We start from the raw sequence: 21,492 nt of genomic DNA on the forward strand, positions 1-21,492 counted from the left end.
TGGAAGAAACAAAAGGGGGAGGAGCACTGTGGGAGGCAATGGGTGGGCAAGGGCTGAAGGTGAAAGAGGACAAAGGGGATGGGAAATGATGCGGGGGGGGGGTGCATAATCAAAAGTTCAGGAAATCAGTGTTCACGACTTCAGTTTGGAGCCTAACCAGACAGAATACAGGGTGTTGTTCCTCCAACCTGAGTGTGGCCAAACTGCAACAGTACAACAGGCCATGGATTGACATACTGGAATAAGAATGGGAAGTGAGTGGTATGTCGGAGGGCTGCAGAGATCAGAGAAGGAGCAGTGAGAGAGGAGTTCACTGAACTCCCGGTGATGGGAAGATTTAAGAAAAAGAGAGAATGAGTAGAGCAAAACCATGGGGCGTGACAATGAACTGGGACGACAGACCGTGGTGATTGACACTGAACTGGGACGACAGACCGTGGGGATTGACACTGAACTGGGACGACAGACCGTGGGATTGACGCTGAACTGAGACGACAGACCGTGGGGATTGACACTGAACTGAGACGACAGACCATGGGGAGTGACACTGAACTGGGACGACAGACCGTGGTGATTGATACTGAACTGAGACGACAGACCGTGGGGAGTGACACTGAACTGAGACGACAGATGGTGGGGAGTGATACTGAACTGAGACGACAGATCGTGGGAAGTGACACTGAACTGGGACGACAGACCGTGGGGATTGACACTGAACTGGGATGACAGACCGTGGGGATTGACACTGAACTGAGACGACAGACCATGGGGAGTGACACTGAACTGGGACGACAGACCGTGGTGATTGACACTGAACTGGGACGACAGACCGTGGGGATTGACACTGAACTGAGACGACAGACCGTGGGGATTGACACTGAACTGGTTGGACAGACTGTGGGGAGTGATACTGAACTGAGACGACAGACCGTGGGAAGTGACACTGAACTGGGACGACAGACCGTGGGGATTGACACTGAACTGGGATGACAGACCGTGGGGATTGACACTGAACTGGTTGGACAGATCGTGGGAAGTGACACTGAACTGGGACGACAGACCGTGGGGATTGACACTGAACTGGGACGACAGACCGTGGGAAGTGACATTGAACTGGGACGACAGACCGTGGGGAGTGACACTGAACTGGTTGGACAGATCATGGGGATTGACACTGAACTGAGACGACAGACCATGGGGAGTGACACTGAACTGGGACGACAGACCGTGGTGATTGACACTGAACTGAGACGACAGACCATGGGAAGTGACACTGAACTGGGACGACAGACCGTGGGGATTGACACTGAACTGGGATGACAGACCGTGGGGATTGACACTGAACTGGTTGGACAGATCGTGGGAAGTGACACTGAACTGGGACGACAGACCGTGGGGATTGACACCGGACTGGGACGACAGACCGTGGGAAGTGACATTGAACTGGGACGACAGACCGTGGGGAGTGACACTGAACTGGTTGGACAGATCATGGGGATTGACACTGAACTGAGACGACAGACCATGGGGAGTGACACTGAACTGAGACGACAGACCATGGGGAGTGACACTGAACTGGGACGACAGACCGTGGTGATTGATACTGAACTGAGGCGACAGACCGTGGGGAGTGACACTGAACTGAGACGACAGATGGTGGGGAGTGATACTGAACTGAGATGACAGATCGTGGGAAGTGACACTGAACTGGGACGACAGACCGTGGGGATTGACACTGAACTGGGATGACAGACCGTGGGGATTGACACTGAACTGAGACGACAGACCATGGGGAGTGACACTGAACTGGGACGACAGACCGTGGTGATTGACACTGAACTGGGACGACAGACCGTGGGGATTGACACTGAACTGAGACGACAGACCGTGGGGATTGACACTGAACTGGTTGGACAGACTGTGGGGAGTGATACTGAACTGAGACGACAGACCGTGGGGAGTGACACTGAACTGAGACGACAGATGGTGGGGAGTGATACTGAACTGAGACGACAGACCGTGGGGAGTGACACTGAACTGGTTGGACAGATCGTGGGAAGTGACACTGAACTGGGACGACAGACCGTGGGGATTGACACTGAACTGGGATGACAGACCGTGGGGATTGACACTGAACTGGTTGGACAGATCGTGGGAAGTGACACTGAACTGGGACGACAGACCGTGGGGATTGACACTGAACTGGGACGACAGACCGTGGGAAGTGACATTGAACTGGGACGACAGACCGTGGGGAGTGACACTGAACTGGTTGGACAGATCATGGGGATTGACACTGAACTGAGACGACAGACCATGGGGAGTGACACTGAACTGGGACGACAGACCGTGGTGATTGACACTGAACTGAGACGACAGACCATGGGAAGTGACACTGAACTGGGACGACAGACCGTGGGGATTGACACTGAACTGGGATGACAGACCGTGGGGATTGACACTGAACTGGTTGGACAGATCGTGGGAAGTGACACTGAACTGGGACGACAGACCGTGGGGATTGACACTGAACTGGGACGACAGACCGTGGGAAGTGACATTGAACTGGGACGACAGACCGTGGGGAGTGACACTGAACTGGTTGGACAGATCATGGGGATTGACACTGAACTGAGACGACAGACCATGGGGAGTGACACTGAACTGGGACGACAGACCGTGGTGATTGACACTGAACTGAGACGACAGACCATGGGGAGTGACACTGAACTGGGACGACAGACCGTGGTGATTGATACTGAACTGAGACGACAGACAGTGGGGAGTGACACTGAACTGAGACGACAGACAGTGGGGAGTGACACTGAACTGGGACTGTGACAGAAGTGGTTGGACAGACCCTGGGGATTGACAGCGTTGGTGGTGCAGACTATGAGGATTTTGATCAATTGCAGAACTTGTGAAGATATTTTTCTGCCCCTCTTTGAATAGAACCTCTAGAACCACGTCTCTGAAACAGTTATCTATTGTAACACACACAAAAAGCTGGAGCAATTCAGCAGGTCAGGCAGTATTAATGCAGAGGAATAAGTGGTTGGCATTTTGGACCAAAACCCTCCATCATGACCTGATGAAGTTTGCAATCCAGAACATCAACACTTTACCCCTCTCCAAAATGCCTGCCCTGCTGAGTCCTCTATCAATTTGAGCGTGTTTTGTTAGATTTCCATCACCTGCAGAATCTCTTGTATTTACTATGGAAAGGAGAAGTAGCGCTTCCCACAAACTGAAAGCTTCAATTTCCTTCTTACCTTCTTGAGTCTGCACTGACTTCTGAATCACTGAAGCCATTTCTTGGTTTAAGGAGTTGACCTCATTCCGCAACAACTGGTTTTCAAGCCGAAGGTTTGATAGCTCTTGTGACTGATTCTCATCTTTATTCAAGAAAGTTGTGCCTCCTGCATTCCCCAATGCTTCCTCGTTTGACGGTTCTATTTGGGTACTCTGATTCACACTGGAGCTTTCCGACCTTTCCGAATCTTTTAAAATAATAATTAATAAATCAAACCAGTAGTATAATTGGAAATTCAGTTTACAATTCCAAGTTTTCTAATACTTATATAAATAAATTGGAAGTTAAAGATTTGCCAATCGGCAGACGTTACTTTTCTTTTATGTGATGAGGAACAGGCCCCACTAGGCCTTCACCCCAGCATCACCCGACAACCCTGATTTAATCCAGATTTAATCACGGGACAATTTCCAATGACCAGTTAACCTACCCAGCTGCGGGAGGAAACTGAAGCGTCCGGGAAAAACCGTGGGAAGAACATACGGAGAACGCTGGAATTCAACTCTGAACTACAACATCCTGAGCTATAATAGCATAGCACTAACTGCTATTTGCTATTACCATTTCAAAATCTGTTTCAGTGAATCAACTTACTAACTTCCCAGTGCAAAATATTTATGATAGATACTTCAGGATTTTATGTGTACAGCATCCCTCGTTAGGACTGCAGATCAGTCGTTCCGGAAGCCTTTGTGACTAAATAATATTATTGACAGAATTAATTTTTTTTGTAATTTATTTTTTATTGGAGTTTATCATCAAACATTTCTATAAGATATATTTCAGATACTGTACATATATATCATATAATCATATTTGTCACAAATCTCCACATAATAATTATCTGAGATATACTCTTATAGAAAGGAGAGGAGAAAAAGAACAAGTGAAATAAGAAAACTATGTACAAGTAGTGAGTTATTTTTTTTATGGCATATTCATTGATTTGTGAGAATAAAATCAGGCCTATGAGGTGTTATGTAGTTAAACCATTTTTCCCAGTATGAATCAAATTGTTGCAACTTATGATTAACAGATGCTGTTATCTTCTACATTATGTAAATGTCCATTGTAATTTCCATCCATACATTTAAAGATGGGCTCTCCTGTGACAACCATTTCCTGGTAAGGGCCTTTTTACCAGCCACCAGCAGTATATTCATTAAATAATTATCTCTTTTCAACCATTCTTGAGGTATATACCCAAAATATATGGCCTTACTCTCTAAGGGTATTTCACATTTAAAGATGTCTTGTAGAGCATTGTGTATCCACAGAATTAAGTTTAACAATCAAAAATTGTATGCGACTCCAATTTGGGTTAGTTGACCTTTGTGCCCAATTGCCCAACGTAGTGTCTAGTTCAAGGAGGCCCACTGATTAGAAACATAGAAAACCTACAGCACAATACAGGCCATTCAGCCCACAAAGTTGTGCTGAACATGTCTCTACCTTAGAAATTACTAGGCTTACCTATAGCCCTCTATTTTTCTAAGCTCCATGTATCTATCCAAAAGTCTCTTAAAAGACCCTATCGTATCCACCTCCACCACCGTTGCCGGCAGATCATTACACACACTCACCTCTCTGAGTAAAAAAACTTACCCCTGACATCTCCTCTGTACCTAATCTCCAGCACCTTCAACCTGTGTCCTCTTGTGGCAACCATTTCAGCCCTGGGAAAAAGCCTCTGACTATCCACACGATCAATGCCTCTCATCATCTTATACACCTCTATCAGGTCACCTCTCATCCTCCGTCGCTCCAAGGAGAAAAGGCTGAGCTCATTCAACCTATTCTCATAAGGCACGCTCCCCAATCCAGGCAACATCCTTGTAAATCTCCTCTGCACCCTTTCTATGGCTTCCACATCCTTCCTGTAGTGAGGTGACCAGAACTGAGCACAGTACTCCAAGTGGGGTCTGACCAGGGTCCTATATAGCTGCAACATTATCTCTCGGCTCCTAAATTCAATTCCATGATTGATGAAGGCCAACACACCATATGCCTTCTTAACCACAGAGTCAACCTGTGCGGCTGCTTTGAATGTCCTGTGGACTCGGGCCCCAAGATTCCTCTGATCCTCCACACTGCCAATATTAATACTATATTATGGATGTAATGAAAGATCTCAAATTATTTTCCTCCACTGCACAACTAGAAAATAAATCCATACTCTAATATGCAAATCCATTTATGTTTGAAGTGTCAAGATCCAGCAAAATAAAGAATATTTCTGACATAAGTCAAATCGTGTGTAGATTGCAAATAGGTCACCCGGAACAGCACAATCAATAATTTCTTCTACTCTGCTTTACTTCTATGGCAACAGATTCTAAATGAATACTTTCCTTCAGTATTCACCATGGAAAAGACTCTTGGTGATAATAGTGATGACTTGTAACAGATTGAAAAGCTTGAGCACATAGATATTAAGAAAGAGGATGTGCTGGAGCTTTTGGAATGCATCAAGTTGGATAAGTCGCTGGGACCGGCTGAGATGTACCCCAGGCTACTGTGGAAGGCAAGGGAGGAGATTGCTGAGCCTCTGGGGATGATCTCTGCATCATCAATGGGGACAGGAGAGGTTCCAGAGAATTGGAGGGTTGCGAATATTGTTCCTTTATTCAAGAAAGAGAGTATAGATAGCCCAGGAAATTATGGATCAGTGAGTCTTACCTCAGTGGTTGGTAAGTTGATGGAGAAGATCCTGAGAGGCAGGATTTATGAACATTTGGAGAGGTATAATATGATTAGGAGTAGTCAGCAAGACTTTGTCAAGGGCAAGTCCTGCTTTACGAGCCTGACTGAATTTTTTGAAGATGTGACTAAACACATTCATGAAGGTAGAGCTGTAGATGTAGTGTATATGGATTTCAGCAAGGCATTTGATAAGGTATTCCATGCAAAGCTTATTGAGAAAGTAAAGAGGCATGGGATCCAAGGGGACATTGCTTTGTGGGTCCAGAACTGGCTTGCCCACAGAAGACAAAGAGTGGTTCTAGATGGGTAATATTCTGCATGGAGGTCGGTTCCTAGTGGTGTGCCTCAGAGATTTGTTCTGGGACCCTTACTCTTCGTGATTTTTTTCAATGACCTGGATGAGGAATTGGAGGGATGGGTTAGCAAGTTTGCTAATGGCACAAAAGTTGGAGGTGTTGTGGATAGTGTAGAGGGCTGTCAGAAGTTACAGCGGGACATTGATAGAATGCAAAACTGGGCTGAGAAGTGGCAAATGGAGTTCAACCCAGATTAGTGTGAGGTGGTTCATTTTGGTAGGTCAAATATGATGGCAGAGGGTTCCGATGACATCATCGTCCAGAATGGCAGCTTAAGTCAATAGCTCCTCTGGAAAAACACATATCTTGCCCTGTTAATCCATCAAATATAAGATCTTTCAAAAATATCTGAATTGATAAGGGAGGCAAGATTGGGGAAAAAGAATGGAGGCAAAAAAAGTGTCACTGCGGAGCCTGTGGACGAGAAGGGTACAATGAGCAGCTCTCCTACCTGAACGCCTGGTAGCAAGGCTGACGATGGGCCTCATTCAGGCAAAGCAGCAAATATGATAAAAATTCTGGAAGAGATATGGGGATTCCAAAAATAAATAAAACAGCATCTAAATGATATCAAGTCAGAGCTCGCCAACGTCAATCAAAAAATAGCGGTGGCAGAGACATGAACTGAGAAGGTAGAAGATCGCGTACAAAACGTGAAACGGATGCTAAGTAAGTTGATAAAAATATTAAATCGACAAGAAAGTAAACTGCTTGACCAGGAGGGAAGATCATGGTGGAAAAATATCAGAATATACAATGTTCCCAAAGGAGCAGAGGGCTTGTCTATGACAGGGCTTGTACGAAAGTTGCTGCGGGACACGTTGGAGCTTCCCTCGACTATAGAGCTTGAAATTAATTCCTTCGAATCAATACCAAGGCGGAGATTCTACGAAGGGCCTGGGGAAAGAAGAGGGTATTTTTGGACAGGAAATTAATATATTTTGATCAAGATTACCCCCCCCACCCCCGGCGGTCCTGCAGAAACATAAAGAATACTCTGAAGTAAAGCGAATATTAAAGCAAGGAAAGATTAGATTCCAAACTCTGCACCCTACTAAACTGCAAGTGTTTTATGAAGATAGGATGCAAATATATCAGACAGTGGAACAGGCAACTACAGACATGAAGGCCAGAGGGTTGCCTGTCAGCGAGATCAAACCGAGGGAAAGCCAAGCTGAGCAGTTATCCCGCACTGCTTGGGAAATAGTGAGAGAATCGAGAAAGCAGGGGACGGGAGAAGGGCGAGAGAAATACATCAGGAAGAGACTGTGAGTTTTCCGAAGACAGCCCTCACCCCTCTATAAGAGCCATACGGTTTGGCTAATTTTAAAAATGTTGATAAGCTAAATGGAAACAAAAATAGATGGTGCTATACCTATCTCAAGAAATACTTATTATAATGTGGATTTTATATTACTCAATTATTCTTTTTTATTCATTCATTCACTCCTTTTTCCCCACCTAAATGAGAATATATATATGGGCGGAATACACAGGGAAATCTTTTCTGTGTAACGAACACAGATTTGTTCACTTACTTTTATGTGTACTGCTATTAGGGGCCCTCATCTCTCAGTTAGGAGGGGCTATACCCCACAGCTATACATTTCCTTCAGCTCAACCCAGGGTCATCTACTAGAGGCCTCAGCCTTGGAACCACACCTTTGTTGCCTTTTTCTTTATTATTCGCGTTTCTTGGTTCTTACTTGCTCAGGGAGTAGATCGATTAAATTTTATTCTGCTAATTTCAATGATATAATGACAGATAAATATACATGGGTAAGGACAAAGTAAAACTCATTTCTTTTAATGTCAATGGGCTGTTAAATGCAATCAAAAGCAGTAGAATTCTATCCAAAATGAAAAAGAACAAGCCCATGTAGTATATTTACAGGAAACTCACTTGTGATAATAAGCATGGAAAACTAAAGAGAATGGGCTTCACTAATTTGTTTTTCTCCTCATATAAATCAGGACATAGGAGAAGAGTTGCTATTCTTACCTCAAGCAAGCTAAATTTTGAAAAAGTATTCGAAATGGGAGATAAGGAGGGTAGATATATTCTGGTAAGAGGGAATATAGATGGAAATTCAATTACTCTATTGAACATGTATGCACCCCCAGGAAGTGATATTAGTTTCTTTCAGAAAATTACTAATATTATGATAACGGAAACAGAAGGTCTCCTGATATGTGGGGGAGATTTAAACTTACAATTACAACCAAAGTTAGACTCTTCCAATAGCAAAGCCTATGAAACAAAATCCTTACATAAGAAACTTAATACACTTCTTGAGGATGTTGGTCTAACTGATGGAAGCACCTTTTCCCCAACAGAAGGGATTACATTCATTATTCTGCCCCCCATTCTGTATATACAAGAATTGACTATTTCATAACATTTGGAAAAGACAAAGACAAAATAAACACCTGTGGAATTGGGACAATAGATGTAAGTGACCATGCACCTATATATTTATCTGTTGATTTTGACCCACAACCAAAGAATACTATTTGGAAACTAAATTCAAGTCTACTCAATGATCCCTACTTTAAGGAACAAATTAAAAAAGAAATTGGTCTTTACTCAGAATTCAATAATAGTGGAGAGGTTTCTCCTCCCATTCTATGGGATGCTCTGAAGACTATTTTAAGAGGGAAACCAGAGGAGGAAATCCAAACATGCTCCCAGGAAGAACGTTCAAACTTTCTTACAGTGGATGCTGGAACTGAACTCCGAAATCTGACACCCAGATATGTAATAGCATGACGATAACCACTGTGCTACTGTGGCGCCCCACACGGTAATGAGGAGAAATTTTCGAATGCAAGAAGGACACTACCGTGGCTGACAAGTGAAGTCAAAGCCAAAGTAAAAGCAAAAGAGAGGGCATACAAGGAAGCAAAAGCTAGTGGGAAGATAGAGGATTGGGAAGCTTTTAAAAACTTGCTGAAGGAAACTAAGAAGTTTATTAGGAAGGAAAAGATGAATTATGGAATGAAGCTGGCAACCAATATCAAAGAAGGGCTGTATTCCCTGGAGTTCAGGAGATTGAGGGGGATCTCACAGAAACATTCTGAATGTTAAAAGGCCTAAACAGATAATATGGCAAAATTATTTCCCATGGTAGGGGAGTCTAGGACAAGAGGGCACAACTTCACAATTGAAGGACATCTATTTAGAACAGAGATGCGAAGAAATTACTTTAATCAGAGTGTGGTAAATCTGTGGAATCTGTTGCCATGAGTGACTGTGGAGGCCATGTCATTGGGTGCATTTAAGGCAGAGACAGATAGGTTCTTGATTAGCCAGGGCATCAAGGTGTATGGGGAGAAGGTAGGAGTGGCGACAACTGGAAGAATTGGATCAGCCCATGACTGAATGGTGGAGCAGATGTGATGAGCCAAATGGCCTACTTCTGCTCCTATATCTTATGGTCACACTGTATTCTACTTCAGGGTTCAAGATTGTTTCACCTCATTTCCAGTAAACAACTGTCAATAACAAAATCATTGTTACTCCAGATCCAATGCAGCACAAAAGGTAAAGAACAGAATCTGATTCTGCCAAACAATCCCACCGCTTAGAGAAGTAACTGTTCCCAAGTCTGATGGCCCTGACGTGGATACCACATAGATCCCTCCCTGATGAGAGTGGCGCAAACAGTTCATGAGCAGGGTAGGTGGGGTCCCCATGATGTGAATGGCCCTTTTCCAGCATCTTTCTGTATAACTGTCCTCAGTGGGTTGGCTCGTGCCTGCTGATGCTTTGGCTAGTCTTAACCGTTGGCTGCAGTGCAACCTCTACACTAATCTGAGATACGGCTTGTTAGAATGCAATTTCGTCCCTAAACCCGAGCCCTCTCCCCACTAGGCAGCCAAGATCATCCCACATCACCAGTTTAATACAAGAGACATCCCAAACCCTACCCTTCACCCTAATCCTAACTTCCAATGGACCACGCACCCTAACTAAACCGGACAGCACCCCAAAAAACCCAAGCCATACCCCACAAAGGGGCTTATGTAACACGGGCCCCCATCGTCCCCTCTCACATCCCTAGTCCTCAGCCCTACCCCTAAACCTGACATCTCCAATACACCCCCATAAACCCAAGCCCTCTCTCTCCCCCAGGGAGCCAAATTCACCCAATATTACCAGCAGTTCGGTTCCTCTTTGAAATATCCCCTCTACCTCAAGGTCCTGCACTAGCCCTCCCACCCAACCCCTCCCCCCCCCACTGCCAGTTCCCACCCCACCTTCCTTCACTGTGAAACCTCCGCCCCCATTACCTAACTCTACCCCCGGTCCTGTCCCGCCTACACCCCCCCCAATAGTTACTGCACAACCCCCAATCACAACACCCATTCCCTACAAACACCCCCCAATCACTAACCATACGCAATAACCCCACCATCGTAATTTAAACTCTAGAATGGAGGTTAATGAGCAGGAAGATCCCAATTAAGGTAAGTGGGGGTCCTGGATGATGACAACGTGGGCCAAAAGCAAAGTGGCAGGGTGAAGTGATACTGCATCTCCAGTATGAAATAGACGGATATTTTGCCCACTGCCCACGTAATCGTATTCCATGGGGGATGTTCTTCACAATCTGCCTCTTTTTGGTTACCTGTCTAACGCTTTACGGCTTTTTTCGAAGAATAAAAAAACCTTAGCAACATATGATTATTGTTGTTGCTGATTCTGTTTGCAACTAATTATGCAACTGTCAGGGTCAAATTGGTAAGTACAGAATCCAGCTGGATTAGACAGCCCATTACTCAAATGAATAATATCACTGAATGTGATATTCAATGTTCACTGAATCAAAGTTCAAAGTTTGTGTTCACTGAATGTGAAATTCGTCACGTGGTGTGAGCAGAATCATCTGCAGCTTAATGTGAAAAAGACTAAGGAGCTGGTGGTGGTGGAGGATTACAGATACCTGGCGATTCGAATTGACAATAAACTGGACTGGTCAAAGAACACTGACGCTGTCTACAGGAAGGGTCAGAGCTGTCTCTATTTCCTGAGGAGACTGAGGTCCTTTAACATCTACCGGACGATGCTGAGGATGTTCTACAAGTCTGTGGTGGCCAGTGCTATCATGTTTGCTGTTGTGTGCTGGGGCAGCAGGCTGAGGGTAGCAGACACCAACAGAATCAACAAACTCATTCGTAAGGCCAGTGATGTTGTGGGGGTGGAACTGGACTCTCTGATGGTGGCGTCTGAAAAGAGGATGCTGTCCAAGTTGCATGCCATCTTGGACTCAAACTTTACAACTCCTCCCTCGGAGTGTCAGACACCCTGAGCCAATAGGCTGGTCCTGGACTTATTTCCACTTGGAATAATTTACTTATTATTATTTAATTATTTATGGTTTTATATTGCTATATTTCTACACTATTCTTGGTAGGTGCGACTGTAATGAAACCCAATTTCCCTCAGGTTGAATAAAGTATGTCTGATTCTGGTCTGATTCTGATTCTGAATGAGCCAGGATTCAAAATGGAAATTATCTCAAAGGTACTCAAACTGTGGACTAGTAACATTAGACATGCAAAGAATTGGTACTCATTAATACTTGTAAAGTCTTTCCCAAATTTTAAGTGGCAAATGTATACATAGTTGACAGCTTTCAGACTACATTGTCAGAATAGCAGATAATATAGAACCAATTCCACACTATATACATCAAATCTGTCAATGAGGCAATTACTACCTTGTGTCTTTCACTTTAATCCTAAATTCCAATGGACCGCGCACCCCAGCTAAACTGGACAGCACCCCAAAGGAGAAAACAAATATATCTAAAGCAGCATCCGAATTCTCTCCTCTCCAATATGAGCTCTATAAATACAGTGGATTCTGGTTAATTGGGCTATCAATTAATCTGACACCACTTATTTGGGACAACTCTTAAAGAATAAAAGCTAATCAAGAAAATAGCGAGGATTCCCTACTTTTATTTGGGACAGTATGCCACTTAATTGGGACAGAAGACTATTGTTGAACAGTTTCAAACTATAGTTTGTTGTGACATTTGTGTGGCCATTAAGCACTGTGCTTAGAACAAACAGTTTTAAACAGCGTCAGTTGTGTGTACTTGTGTTCAAAAAGCCATGATTTTTGTCACTGATAGTTGATGAGAAATAAGCGGTAAGGTAATTTTGAATTGCTTTGCTCACTGGGGTTTCAAGCATTCAGGTTTAGAGATGGTAGAGAAGGAACACATACCAATTCTCAGAGGGGACATAGTTTAAGGTGCTTGGAAGTGAGTTAAAGAGGGTGTCAGAGGTAAGTTTTTCCGCACACAGAGTGGTGGCTGAGTGGAATGCACTGCCAGTCACAGTGGTGGAGGCAGATACAATAAGGTCTTTTAACAGACTCTTGGATAGGTACATGGAGCTTAGAAAACTAGAGGGCTATGCAGTAGGAAAATTCTAGGCAGTTTCTAGAGTAGGTTACATGGTCAGACAACATTGTGGGCCAAAAGGCCTGTAATGTGCTGTAGATTTCTATGTTCTATGAATCAGGAGTGGAAAGAGTGAGTAATTTCAAGTTATTCTCTCTGAGGATCTAACCTGAACCCAACATATCAATGCAGCCACAGAGAATACAATTAGGAGTTTGAGAAGATTTAGTATGACACCAAAAATACTCACAAATGTCTACAGAACATTCTAACTGGCTGCATCACCATCTGGTATGGGTGGGGGGGTGGGGGACTACTGCACAGGATCAAAGTAAGCTGCAGATAAAATTACTCAGCTCCATCATAGGCACTGGTCTCCATAGTATCTAGGACATCACGGAGCGATGTCTCAAAAGGGCAACAGGCATCATTAAGAACCCCATCACCCAGGTGACACCTTGTTCTCATTGCTACCTTCAGGAAAGAGGTACAGAAGCCTGAATGTACACACTCAGCAATTCAGGGACTGTTTCTTCCCCTCTGCCATACGATTCCTAAATGTACATTCAACCAATGTTGAATGTATATATATATATATGTCAACAAATGTCATGACATATGCCTGTGATAACTACAAAAAGGGGATAACAACATTCGTTCTATTTCTGGTGTTTCCACAACCGATGGTTTCACTTTTAGGACTCCCTATCTTGTTATTCCATGCTCGTTATTTGTTATTTGCATTTGCACAGTTTGTTGTCCATTGATCCTGTTTACAGTTACTGTTCTATAGATTTGCTGAGTATGCCTGCAGGATAAAGAATCTCAGGGTTGTATGTGGTGACATGTATGTACTGGGATAATAAATTTTACTTTGAACTTTTAAACCTGATTCTGAAATTATTTGTTCACAGTCACAAGCTGATATGTTCACAGTCCATCAAAAGAACACGGCAGTGTGCACTGGATGAATTCTTCCCTCGATAACGATTAGAAAATGTAGTTTTATAATACTGAAGCAGGATTCATGTTTTAATTTGTTCTCTACTTCATTTACCCCCTTGCGCAACTGGATACAGGATTTCCTCACTTGTTGATCCAGTCAGTTTGGATTGGCAAAAACATCTTCTCCACAATCTGCATTAACACAGGACCACCACAAGGATGTGTACTTAGCCACACAGTTATAGGTGTAAAGCAAGTGCAGCAGGGGGCTAAGTACATCTCCAACACTATATACCAATTTGCTGACAACAGCACTGTCGTAAGCCATAGCAAAAGTGGTGATGAATCAGCATAGGAGGGATATTGAAAATTTGGCTGACAAAAACCTTTCACTCTCAGTGTCAATAAGACTGAGGAACTGATTTTAGACTTCAGGAGAGGGAAACCAGAGGTCCATGAGCCGGTACTCATCAGAGGGTCAGTAAGTTTAAATTCCTGGGTGTCACTATCTCAGAGGACCTGTCCTGCACCCATTATATAAATATTATTGTGAAGAAAGCACGACAGTGCCTCTTCTTCTTTGGGAGTCTGTGGAAATTCGGCATGTCACCAAAAACCGTGGGAAACTTCTAAAAGTGTGTGCCGTAAAGTGTGCTGACTGGTTGCACTACAGTCTGGTACGGAAACACCAATGCTTTTGAGCACGAAATCCAACAAAAAATATTGGATTCAGCCCAGTACATCACAGGTAAAGCCTTCTGAACTACTGACCACATCTACAGGAAATGTTACTGTAGTAGAGCAGCATCCATCACTAAAGGCCGTCAGCACCCAGGCCAGGCTCTTTTCTCGCTGCTGCCAGCAGATAGAAGGTACAAGTGCCTCAGGACTCACACCACCAGTTACTACCCTCAAACATCAGGCTCTTGAACAAAAGGGTATAACTACACTCAGTTAAGGACTCTGCTCATTATTCATTGCTGTTTATTTATATCTGGTTCATAAGAACATAAGGAAGGCATCAAACTAAAAGCTTGTGCATACAAAGTCACCAAGAGTAGTGGGAAACTGGAAGACTGGGAAAACTAAAAAGCAACAAAGAACCACAAAGTGAACAATAAAGAAAGGGAAGCTAAATTATGAAAATAAACTAGCACAAAATATAAAAAACAGATAGTAAAAGTTTTTATAATTATATAAACTGGAGAAGGGTGTCTAAAGTGAACGTAGGTCCCTTGGAGGACGAGAAGGGGGAATTGATATTGGGTCATGAGGAAATGACAGAAGCTTTGAATGAATATTTTGTGTTGGTCTTCAGGTGGAGGACACATCTAACATGCCAGGAAGAGATAATATGGAAGCAATGGGAGGTGGAGACCTTAATACAATAGCTATCACTAAAGAGATAGTGCTGAACAAACTTGTGGGCCTGAAGATAGACAAGTCCCCTGGAACTGATGGAATGTATCCCAAGGTACTGAATGAAATGGCAGAAGTTATAGTAGAGGCTTTGGTGATAATTTACCAAAATTCTCTGGAGTCTGGGCAGGTCCCGCAGATTGGAAGATGGTGAATGTCATGCCACTGTTCAAAAAAGGATGTAGGCAAAAGGTAGGTAACTATAGGCCAGTTAGTTTGACATAAGTAGTTGGGAAAATGTTTGAAGTTATCATTAAAGAAGAAATAGCAAGGCATCTGGAAGGAAGTGGATCCATCAGGAAGTTGCAGCATGGATTCAGCAAAGGCAGGTCCTGCTTGACAAACTTACTGGAGTTCTTTGAGGATATAATGAGTGCAGTGGATAGTGGGGAACAGATGGATGTTATTTACTGGATTTCCAGAAGGCGTTTGATAAGGTGCCACATAAAAGACTTACAGTACCTATAAGATAAGGATGCATCGAGTTGGGAGTGATGGATTAGCATGGATGGAGAATTGGTTAACCAATAGAAAGCAGATACCGGTAGTTAGGATACACGGGTGTTACTCTGGTTGGCAATCAGTGGTGAGTGGTGTGCCGCAGGGGTCGGTGCTGGGCCCACAGAGTGGAAAAGTAAATTGTACAAAAGTTATGGAGAGTCTGCAGAGAGATGTAGATAAGTTCAGTGAGTGGGCAAAGGTCTGGCAGATGGAGTAAAATGTTCGTAAATGTGAGGTCATCTACTTAGGAAGGAAAAATTGGAGCAGATTATTATTTAAATAGTAAAAAATTGCAGCATGCTGCTGTGCAGAGGGACTTGGGAGTGCTTGTGCATGAATCACAAAAGGTTGGTTTGCAGGTGCAGCAGGCTATCAAGGCAAATGGAATGTTGGCCTTCATTGCTAGAGGGATTGAATTTAAGAGCAGGGAAGTTATACTGCAACTGTGCAGGGTACTGGTGAGGCCACACCTGGAGTACTGTGTGCAGTTCCAGTCTCCTTACTTGAAGAAGGATATACTGGCTTTGAAGGCAGTGCAGAGGAGGTTCACCAGGTTGATTCCAGAGTTGAGGGGGTTAGACTATGAGGAGAGATTGAGTCACCTAGGACTGTACTTGCTGGAACTCAGAAGGATGAGAGGAGATCTTATAAAAACATACAAAATGTTGAAAGGGATAGTTAAGATAGAAACAGGAAAATTATTTCCACTGGTAGGTGAGACTAGAACTAGGGAACATAGCCTCAAGATTCAGGGGAGTAGATTTAGGACAGAAATAAGGAGGAACTGCTTTTCCCAGAGAGTGGTGAATCTGTGGAATTCTCTGCCCAATGAAGCAGTGGAGACTACTTCAATAAATATATTCAAGGCAAGTTTGGATAGATTTTTGCATAGTAAGGGAATTAAGGGTTATGGGGGAAAGGCAGGTAGGTGGAGATGAGTTCATGGCCAGATCAGCCATGATCTTATTGAATGGCAGAGCAGGCTCGACAAGCCAGATGGCTTACTCCTGCCCCTACTTCTTACGTTCTTATTGTAAATTGTTCTGTGATTAGGCTAAATTTAAATAGGTGGGTTGCCCTACGACATGATTCACTGGACTCGAAGGTCCCCTTCTGTGCTGTATCTCTAAAGAAAGTATATCTATAAAATGTTCTATCTGCATAACTGAAATTGTATGTAGAAAATTAGCAAACAATAATTTGTTTTCATTGAAACATTTTCTTACCATATCCAGAAGCAGAACTGTCCTTGATCAAGCTCTCCTCAGCCGTCTTATTATTGGTGCCCAATTTTACCGAACTGTGACTAGATGTCCGAGAATGAGTCTTTGGCGTGACAGGCTTTGCTACCTCTTGCTTAGTGTCCACTTTTCCATTTAATAATTTTTCTGAACTATTTAGAAAATCAAAAAGTTGGTCATCATTGGGCTCATTCCGTTTTGGTCGTACAAACTGCATTGAGGGCCTGCTTTGCGAAGAGCTTGCAGGTACACCAGCCATAGTGACAACATTCGATGATGATGACACATTAGGAACTCCAGCCAAAAGGGTGGCCTTCTGTCTCTTAATGTTACTGGCAGCGGAGGAGACATAATCAGGGTTTGTGTGGATCTGCTGATCAGATTTACGGCTCAGCTGGTTCAGGGCAGAATACTCGCTCTGAGAACTGGCCTCATCGCTGTGCAGGTGTGTGGCTGTTGCGGCATTAAGGGGTGCATTCTGCAGAGCGGCTGCTGCTCCCTGGTCCACTTTGTTCAAGAAGGTTTCTGCCTTCCCTGCCAAATCAGCAAACCATGACATTCTGAACTGAGATGAAAGCCCACAAGGTTTATAACATGACCTGATAACAAAAGAACAAAAAGCACATCTTAGTCCACAAACTGACAATCCACACACACCTTAATTAGCTGATGTGAAACAAAGCCAGTGGCCAAACATTTTAATTCCCATTCCCATTTCAATGTGTCAGTCCACAGCCTTCTCTCGTGCCACCCTCAGGGTGGAGGAGCAACACCTTATATCCCATCTGGGTATTTTCCAACCTGATGGCATGAGTATCAATGACTCTTCCAGTAAACAAATGCAACCCCTCCCACCACATTCCCCACTCAGGGTTGTATGTGGTGACGTGTAAGCACTCTGATAATGAATTTTAGATCTAATACATTATTTGTTACTGAGTTTAATGATAGTTTGCATTTTTATGCTTTTTTAACTACTTCCATGAAACCTCTGCTAATTGGGGCAGCCGCTGAATTGGGCCAAAATATACTGGTGCCAATGGGTCCCAATTAACGGGAATGCACTGCATAACAAATCGACAAATAGGACCATTTCATATTTTACCTCTTCTCACCTTCCTATCATTTCCCCCGGGTTCTGGGTCCTTCCCTCACTCCCCTCTTACCAGATTCCTTCTTCTCCGGCCCTTGACCTGGCTTCACCTAGCACCTTCCGGCCTGCCTCCTTTGCTTCCCCCCCCCCCCCACCTTTTTATTCTGGCATCTTCCCCCTTCCTTCTCAGTCCTGAAGAAGAGTCTCAGACACCAAAACTTTGACTTTTTTTCCCAGAGATGCTGCCTGGCCTGCTGAGTTCCTCCAGCATTTTGAGTGTGTTGCTCTGGATTTTCAGCATCTGCAAACTTCCTCTTGCTTATGAATGCTGCCAACTCAGCCAGCACCATCATGGATAACAGCATCCCTCCCACATCTTCAAAAGGTAATGCCTCAAACAATGCTGCACCATCATTGAGGACCTCTGTCACCCAGGACATGCCCTCTTCTTATTGCTACCATCAGGAGGAGGCAGAAGATGCACACTCAACGTTTCAGGGACAGTTTCTTCCTCTCTGCCATCAGATTTCTGAATGGACATTGAACCCTTGAACACTCCATTTGTTTGATCTCTTTCTGCACTATTTAATTTTAAATCTTCTTACCATGGATTTCAGTTACTTGGATAATATCGTCACCAGTACATTTTGGCTCAAATGTAAGCAGCTGTCCCAATTAGGCAAATTTTCATGGAAGTAGTTCAAAAGTATTTTTTAAAAACTATATGATGTATTTAAATGAAATATAGAACAAATCAGAACACTACCAATATTATTACAGTAATATGAAACTGTATTAGCTCCTAATACTTATCAACAGAGGAATTCTCTCTGCGTTGTGCTCTTTTGAATGACTGTAAATGAACAAAATCAGACACCTAATACAGGTAATGGACTGCTTCACACAATGTGTTCAAAGCAAATTTATTTTCCAAATACATGCATGTCACCATATACAAACCTGAGATTCATTTTCTTGCAGGCAGGTAATGAATCCAATAACCATAACAGAATCAATGAAAGACCTCACTAACAGGGCAGACAATGAGTGTGCAAAAAACAACAAACTGTGCATATACAATTAGAAAGATTAGAAAAACAGTAATACTAAAGAAAAAAAGGAACAATAAATATTGAGAACACGAGATGAAGAATCCTTGAAACTGAGCCCAGAGTTTATGGGAAAAGATCAGTGTTGGGGTGAGTGAAGTTATACCCTTGGGTTCAAAAGTGATAACTGTTCCTGGACTTGCTGGTGTGAGTCCTGAGGCGCCTGTACCTCCTTCCTGATGGCAGCAATGAGAGGCGACAATTGCATCCTCCAAATCTTGATTTTCATTGTAATATTCAAAATGATTTTTAGACAATAGACAATAGGTGCAGAAGTAGACCATTCGGCCCCTCGAGTCTGCACCGCCATTCTGAGATCATGGCTGATCATTCACTATCAATACCCAGTCCCTGCCTTGTCCCCATATCCCTTGATTCCCCTATCCATCAGATATCTATCCAGCTCCTTCTTGAAAGCATCCAGAGAATTGGCCTCCACCGTCTTCCGAGGCAGTGCATTCCACACCTCCACAACTCTCTGGGAGAAGAAGCTCTTCCTCAACTCTGTTTTAAATAACTGACCTCTTATTCTCAATCCATGCCCTCTGGTACTGGACTCTCCCAACATCTGGAACATATTTCCTGCCTCAATCCTATCAAATCCTTTAATTATCTTAAACGTTTCAATCAGATCCCCTCTCAATCTCCTCAATTCCAGTGTGTACAAGCCCAATCTCTCCAATCTCTCTGCGTAAGACAGCCCTGCCATCCCAGGAATCAACCTAGTGAATCTACGCTGCACTTCCTCAATTGCCAGAATGTCCTTCCTTAAACCTGGAGACCAAAACTGTACACAATATTCCAGGTGTGGTCTCACCAGGGCCCTGTACAAATGCAAAAGAACATCCTTGCTCTTGTATTCAATTCCCCTTGTAACAAAGGCCAACATTCCATTTGCCCTCTTCACTGCCTGTTGCACTTGTTCATTCACCTTCATTGACTGGTGAACTAGGACTCCTAGGTCTCTTTGCATTTCTCCCTTACCTAACTCCGACACCGTTCAGACAATACTCTGCCCTCTTGTTCCAGCTTCCAAAGTGGATAACTTCACATTTATTCACATTGAATGACATCTGCCAAGTATCTGCCCACTCACTCAGCCTATCCAAGTCTCCCTGTATTCTCCTAACGTCCTCTTCGCATGTCACACTGCCACCCAGTTTAGTTTCGTCAGCAAACTTGCTGATATAGTTTTCAATGCCCTCATCTAAATCATTGACATAAATCGTAAAGAGCTGTGGTCCCAATACAGAGCCCTGTGGTACCCCACTAGTCACCTCCAGCCAGTCTGAGAAACTCCCATTCACTGCTACCCTTTGCTTTCTATCTGCCAACCAGTTTTCTATCCATGTTGAAATCCTGCCCCCAATGCCATGAGCTCTGATTTTACTCACCAATCTCCTATGTGGCACCTTATCGAATGCCTTCTGAAAATCTAGGTACACAACATCTACTGGCTTACCCTCGTCTAACATTCTTGTTACACCCTCAAAAAACTCCAACAGATTAGTCAAGCATGATTTGCCCTTGGTAAATCCATGCTTGCTCGGCCTAATCCTATTTCTGCCATCTAGATGTGCCACTATTTCGTCCTTAATAATGGACTCAAGCATCTTCCCCACGACTGACGTTAGGCTAACAGGGCGATAGTTCTCCGTTTTCTCCTTCCCTCCCTTCTTGAAAAGTGGGACAACATTAGCCACTCTCCAATCTTCAGGAACTGATCCTGAATCTAAGGAACATTGGAAAATGATTACCAATGCATCCGCAATTTCCTGAGCCACCTCTTTTAAAACCCTCGGATGCAGACCATCTGGACCCGGGGATTTATTAGCCTTCAGTCCTACCAGTCTACTCATCACAGTTTCTTTCCTAATGTCAATCTGTCTCAATTCCTCTGATATCTTATGACCCTGGCCCATCCATACATCTGGGAGATTGCTTGTGTCCTCCCTGGTGAAGACAGATCTAAAGTATGCATTAAATTCTGTTGCCATTTCCCTATTTCCCATAACAATTTCTCCCAATTCATTCTTCAAGGGGCCAACATTGTTCTTAACTATCTTCTTTCTCTTCACATAGCTAAAAAAGCTTTTGCTATCCCCTTTTATATTCCTGGCTAGACTGAGCTCATACCTGATTTTTTCTCTCCGTATTGCTTTTTTAGTTAAGGTCTGCTGTTCCTTAAAACTTTCCCAATCATCTGTATTCCCACTCATCTTAGCCCTGTCATACTTCTTTTTCTTTAATGCTATACATTTTTGATACCTTTAGATTCTTCATAGCTTATAAACAATAGAAGGCAATTAAAAAAGCCATGGATTAAAAAAGAGATGAAAAATTAAGGCAAGCTAGCCAATAATATTAAAAAGGATACCAAATATTTTTTGAGATAT

At 43.4% G+C, this 21,492-nt stretch overlaps 1 protein-coding gene across 4 annotated transcripts in view; it reads right to left on the bottom strand.

Annotated features, from left to right (window-relative positions):
• Positions 1 to 21,492, bottom strand: part of golga5 (golgin A5) — a 126,090-nt gene that overhangs the window by 80,166 nt on the left and 24,432 nt on the right. For all 4 annotated transcript variants that reach the window (XM_059962847.1, XM_059962858.1, XM_059962852.1 and 1 more), the window contains 2 exons: positions 16,880 to 17,493; positions 3,273 to 3,500 (listed from right to left, as the gene is read on the bottom strand). In XM_059962847.1, the coding sequence (XP_059818830.1) occupies positions 3,273 to 3,500; positions 16,880 to 17,453 (802 nt within the window). In that variant the 5' untranslated portion in view covers positions 17,454 to 17,493. The remainder of the gene's footprint in view (positions 1 to 3,272; positions 3,501 to 16,879; positions 17,494 to 21,492) is intronic.

Source organism: Hypanus sabinus, chromosome 2 (genome assembly GCF_030144855.1).
Source record: "Hypanus sabinus isolate sHypSab1 chromosome 2, sHypSab1.hap1, whole genome shotgun sequence".
Lineage (NCBI taxonomy): Eukaryota > Metazoa > Chordata > Chondrichthyes > Myliobatiformes > Dasyatidae > Hypanus > Hypanus sabinus.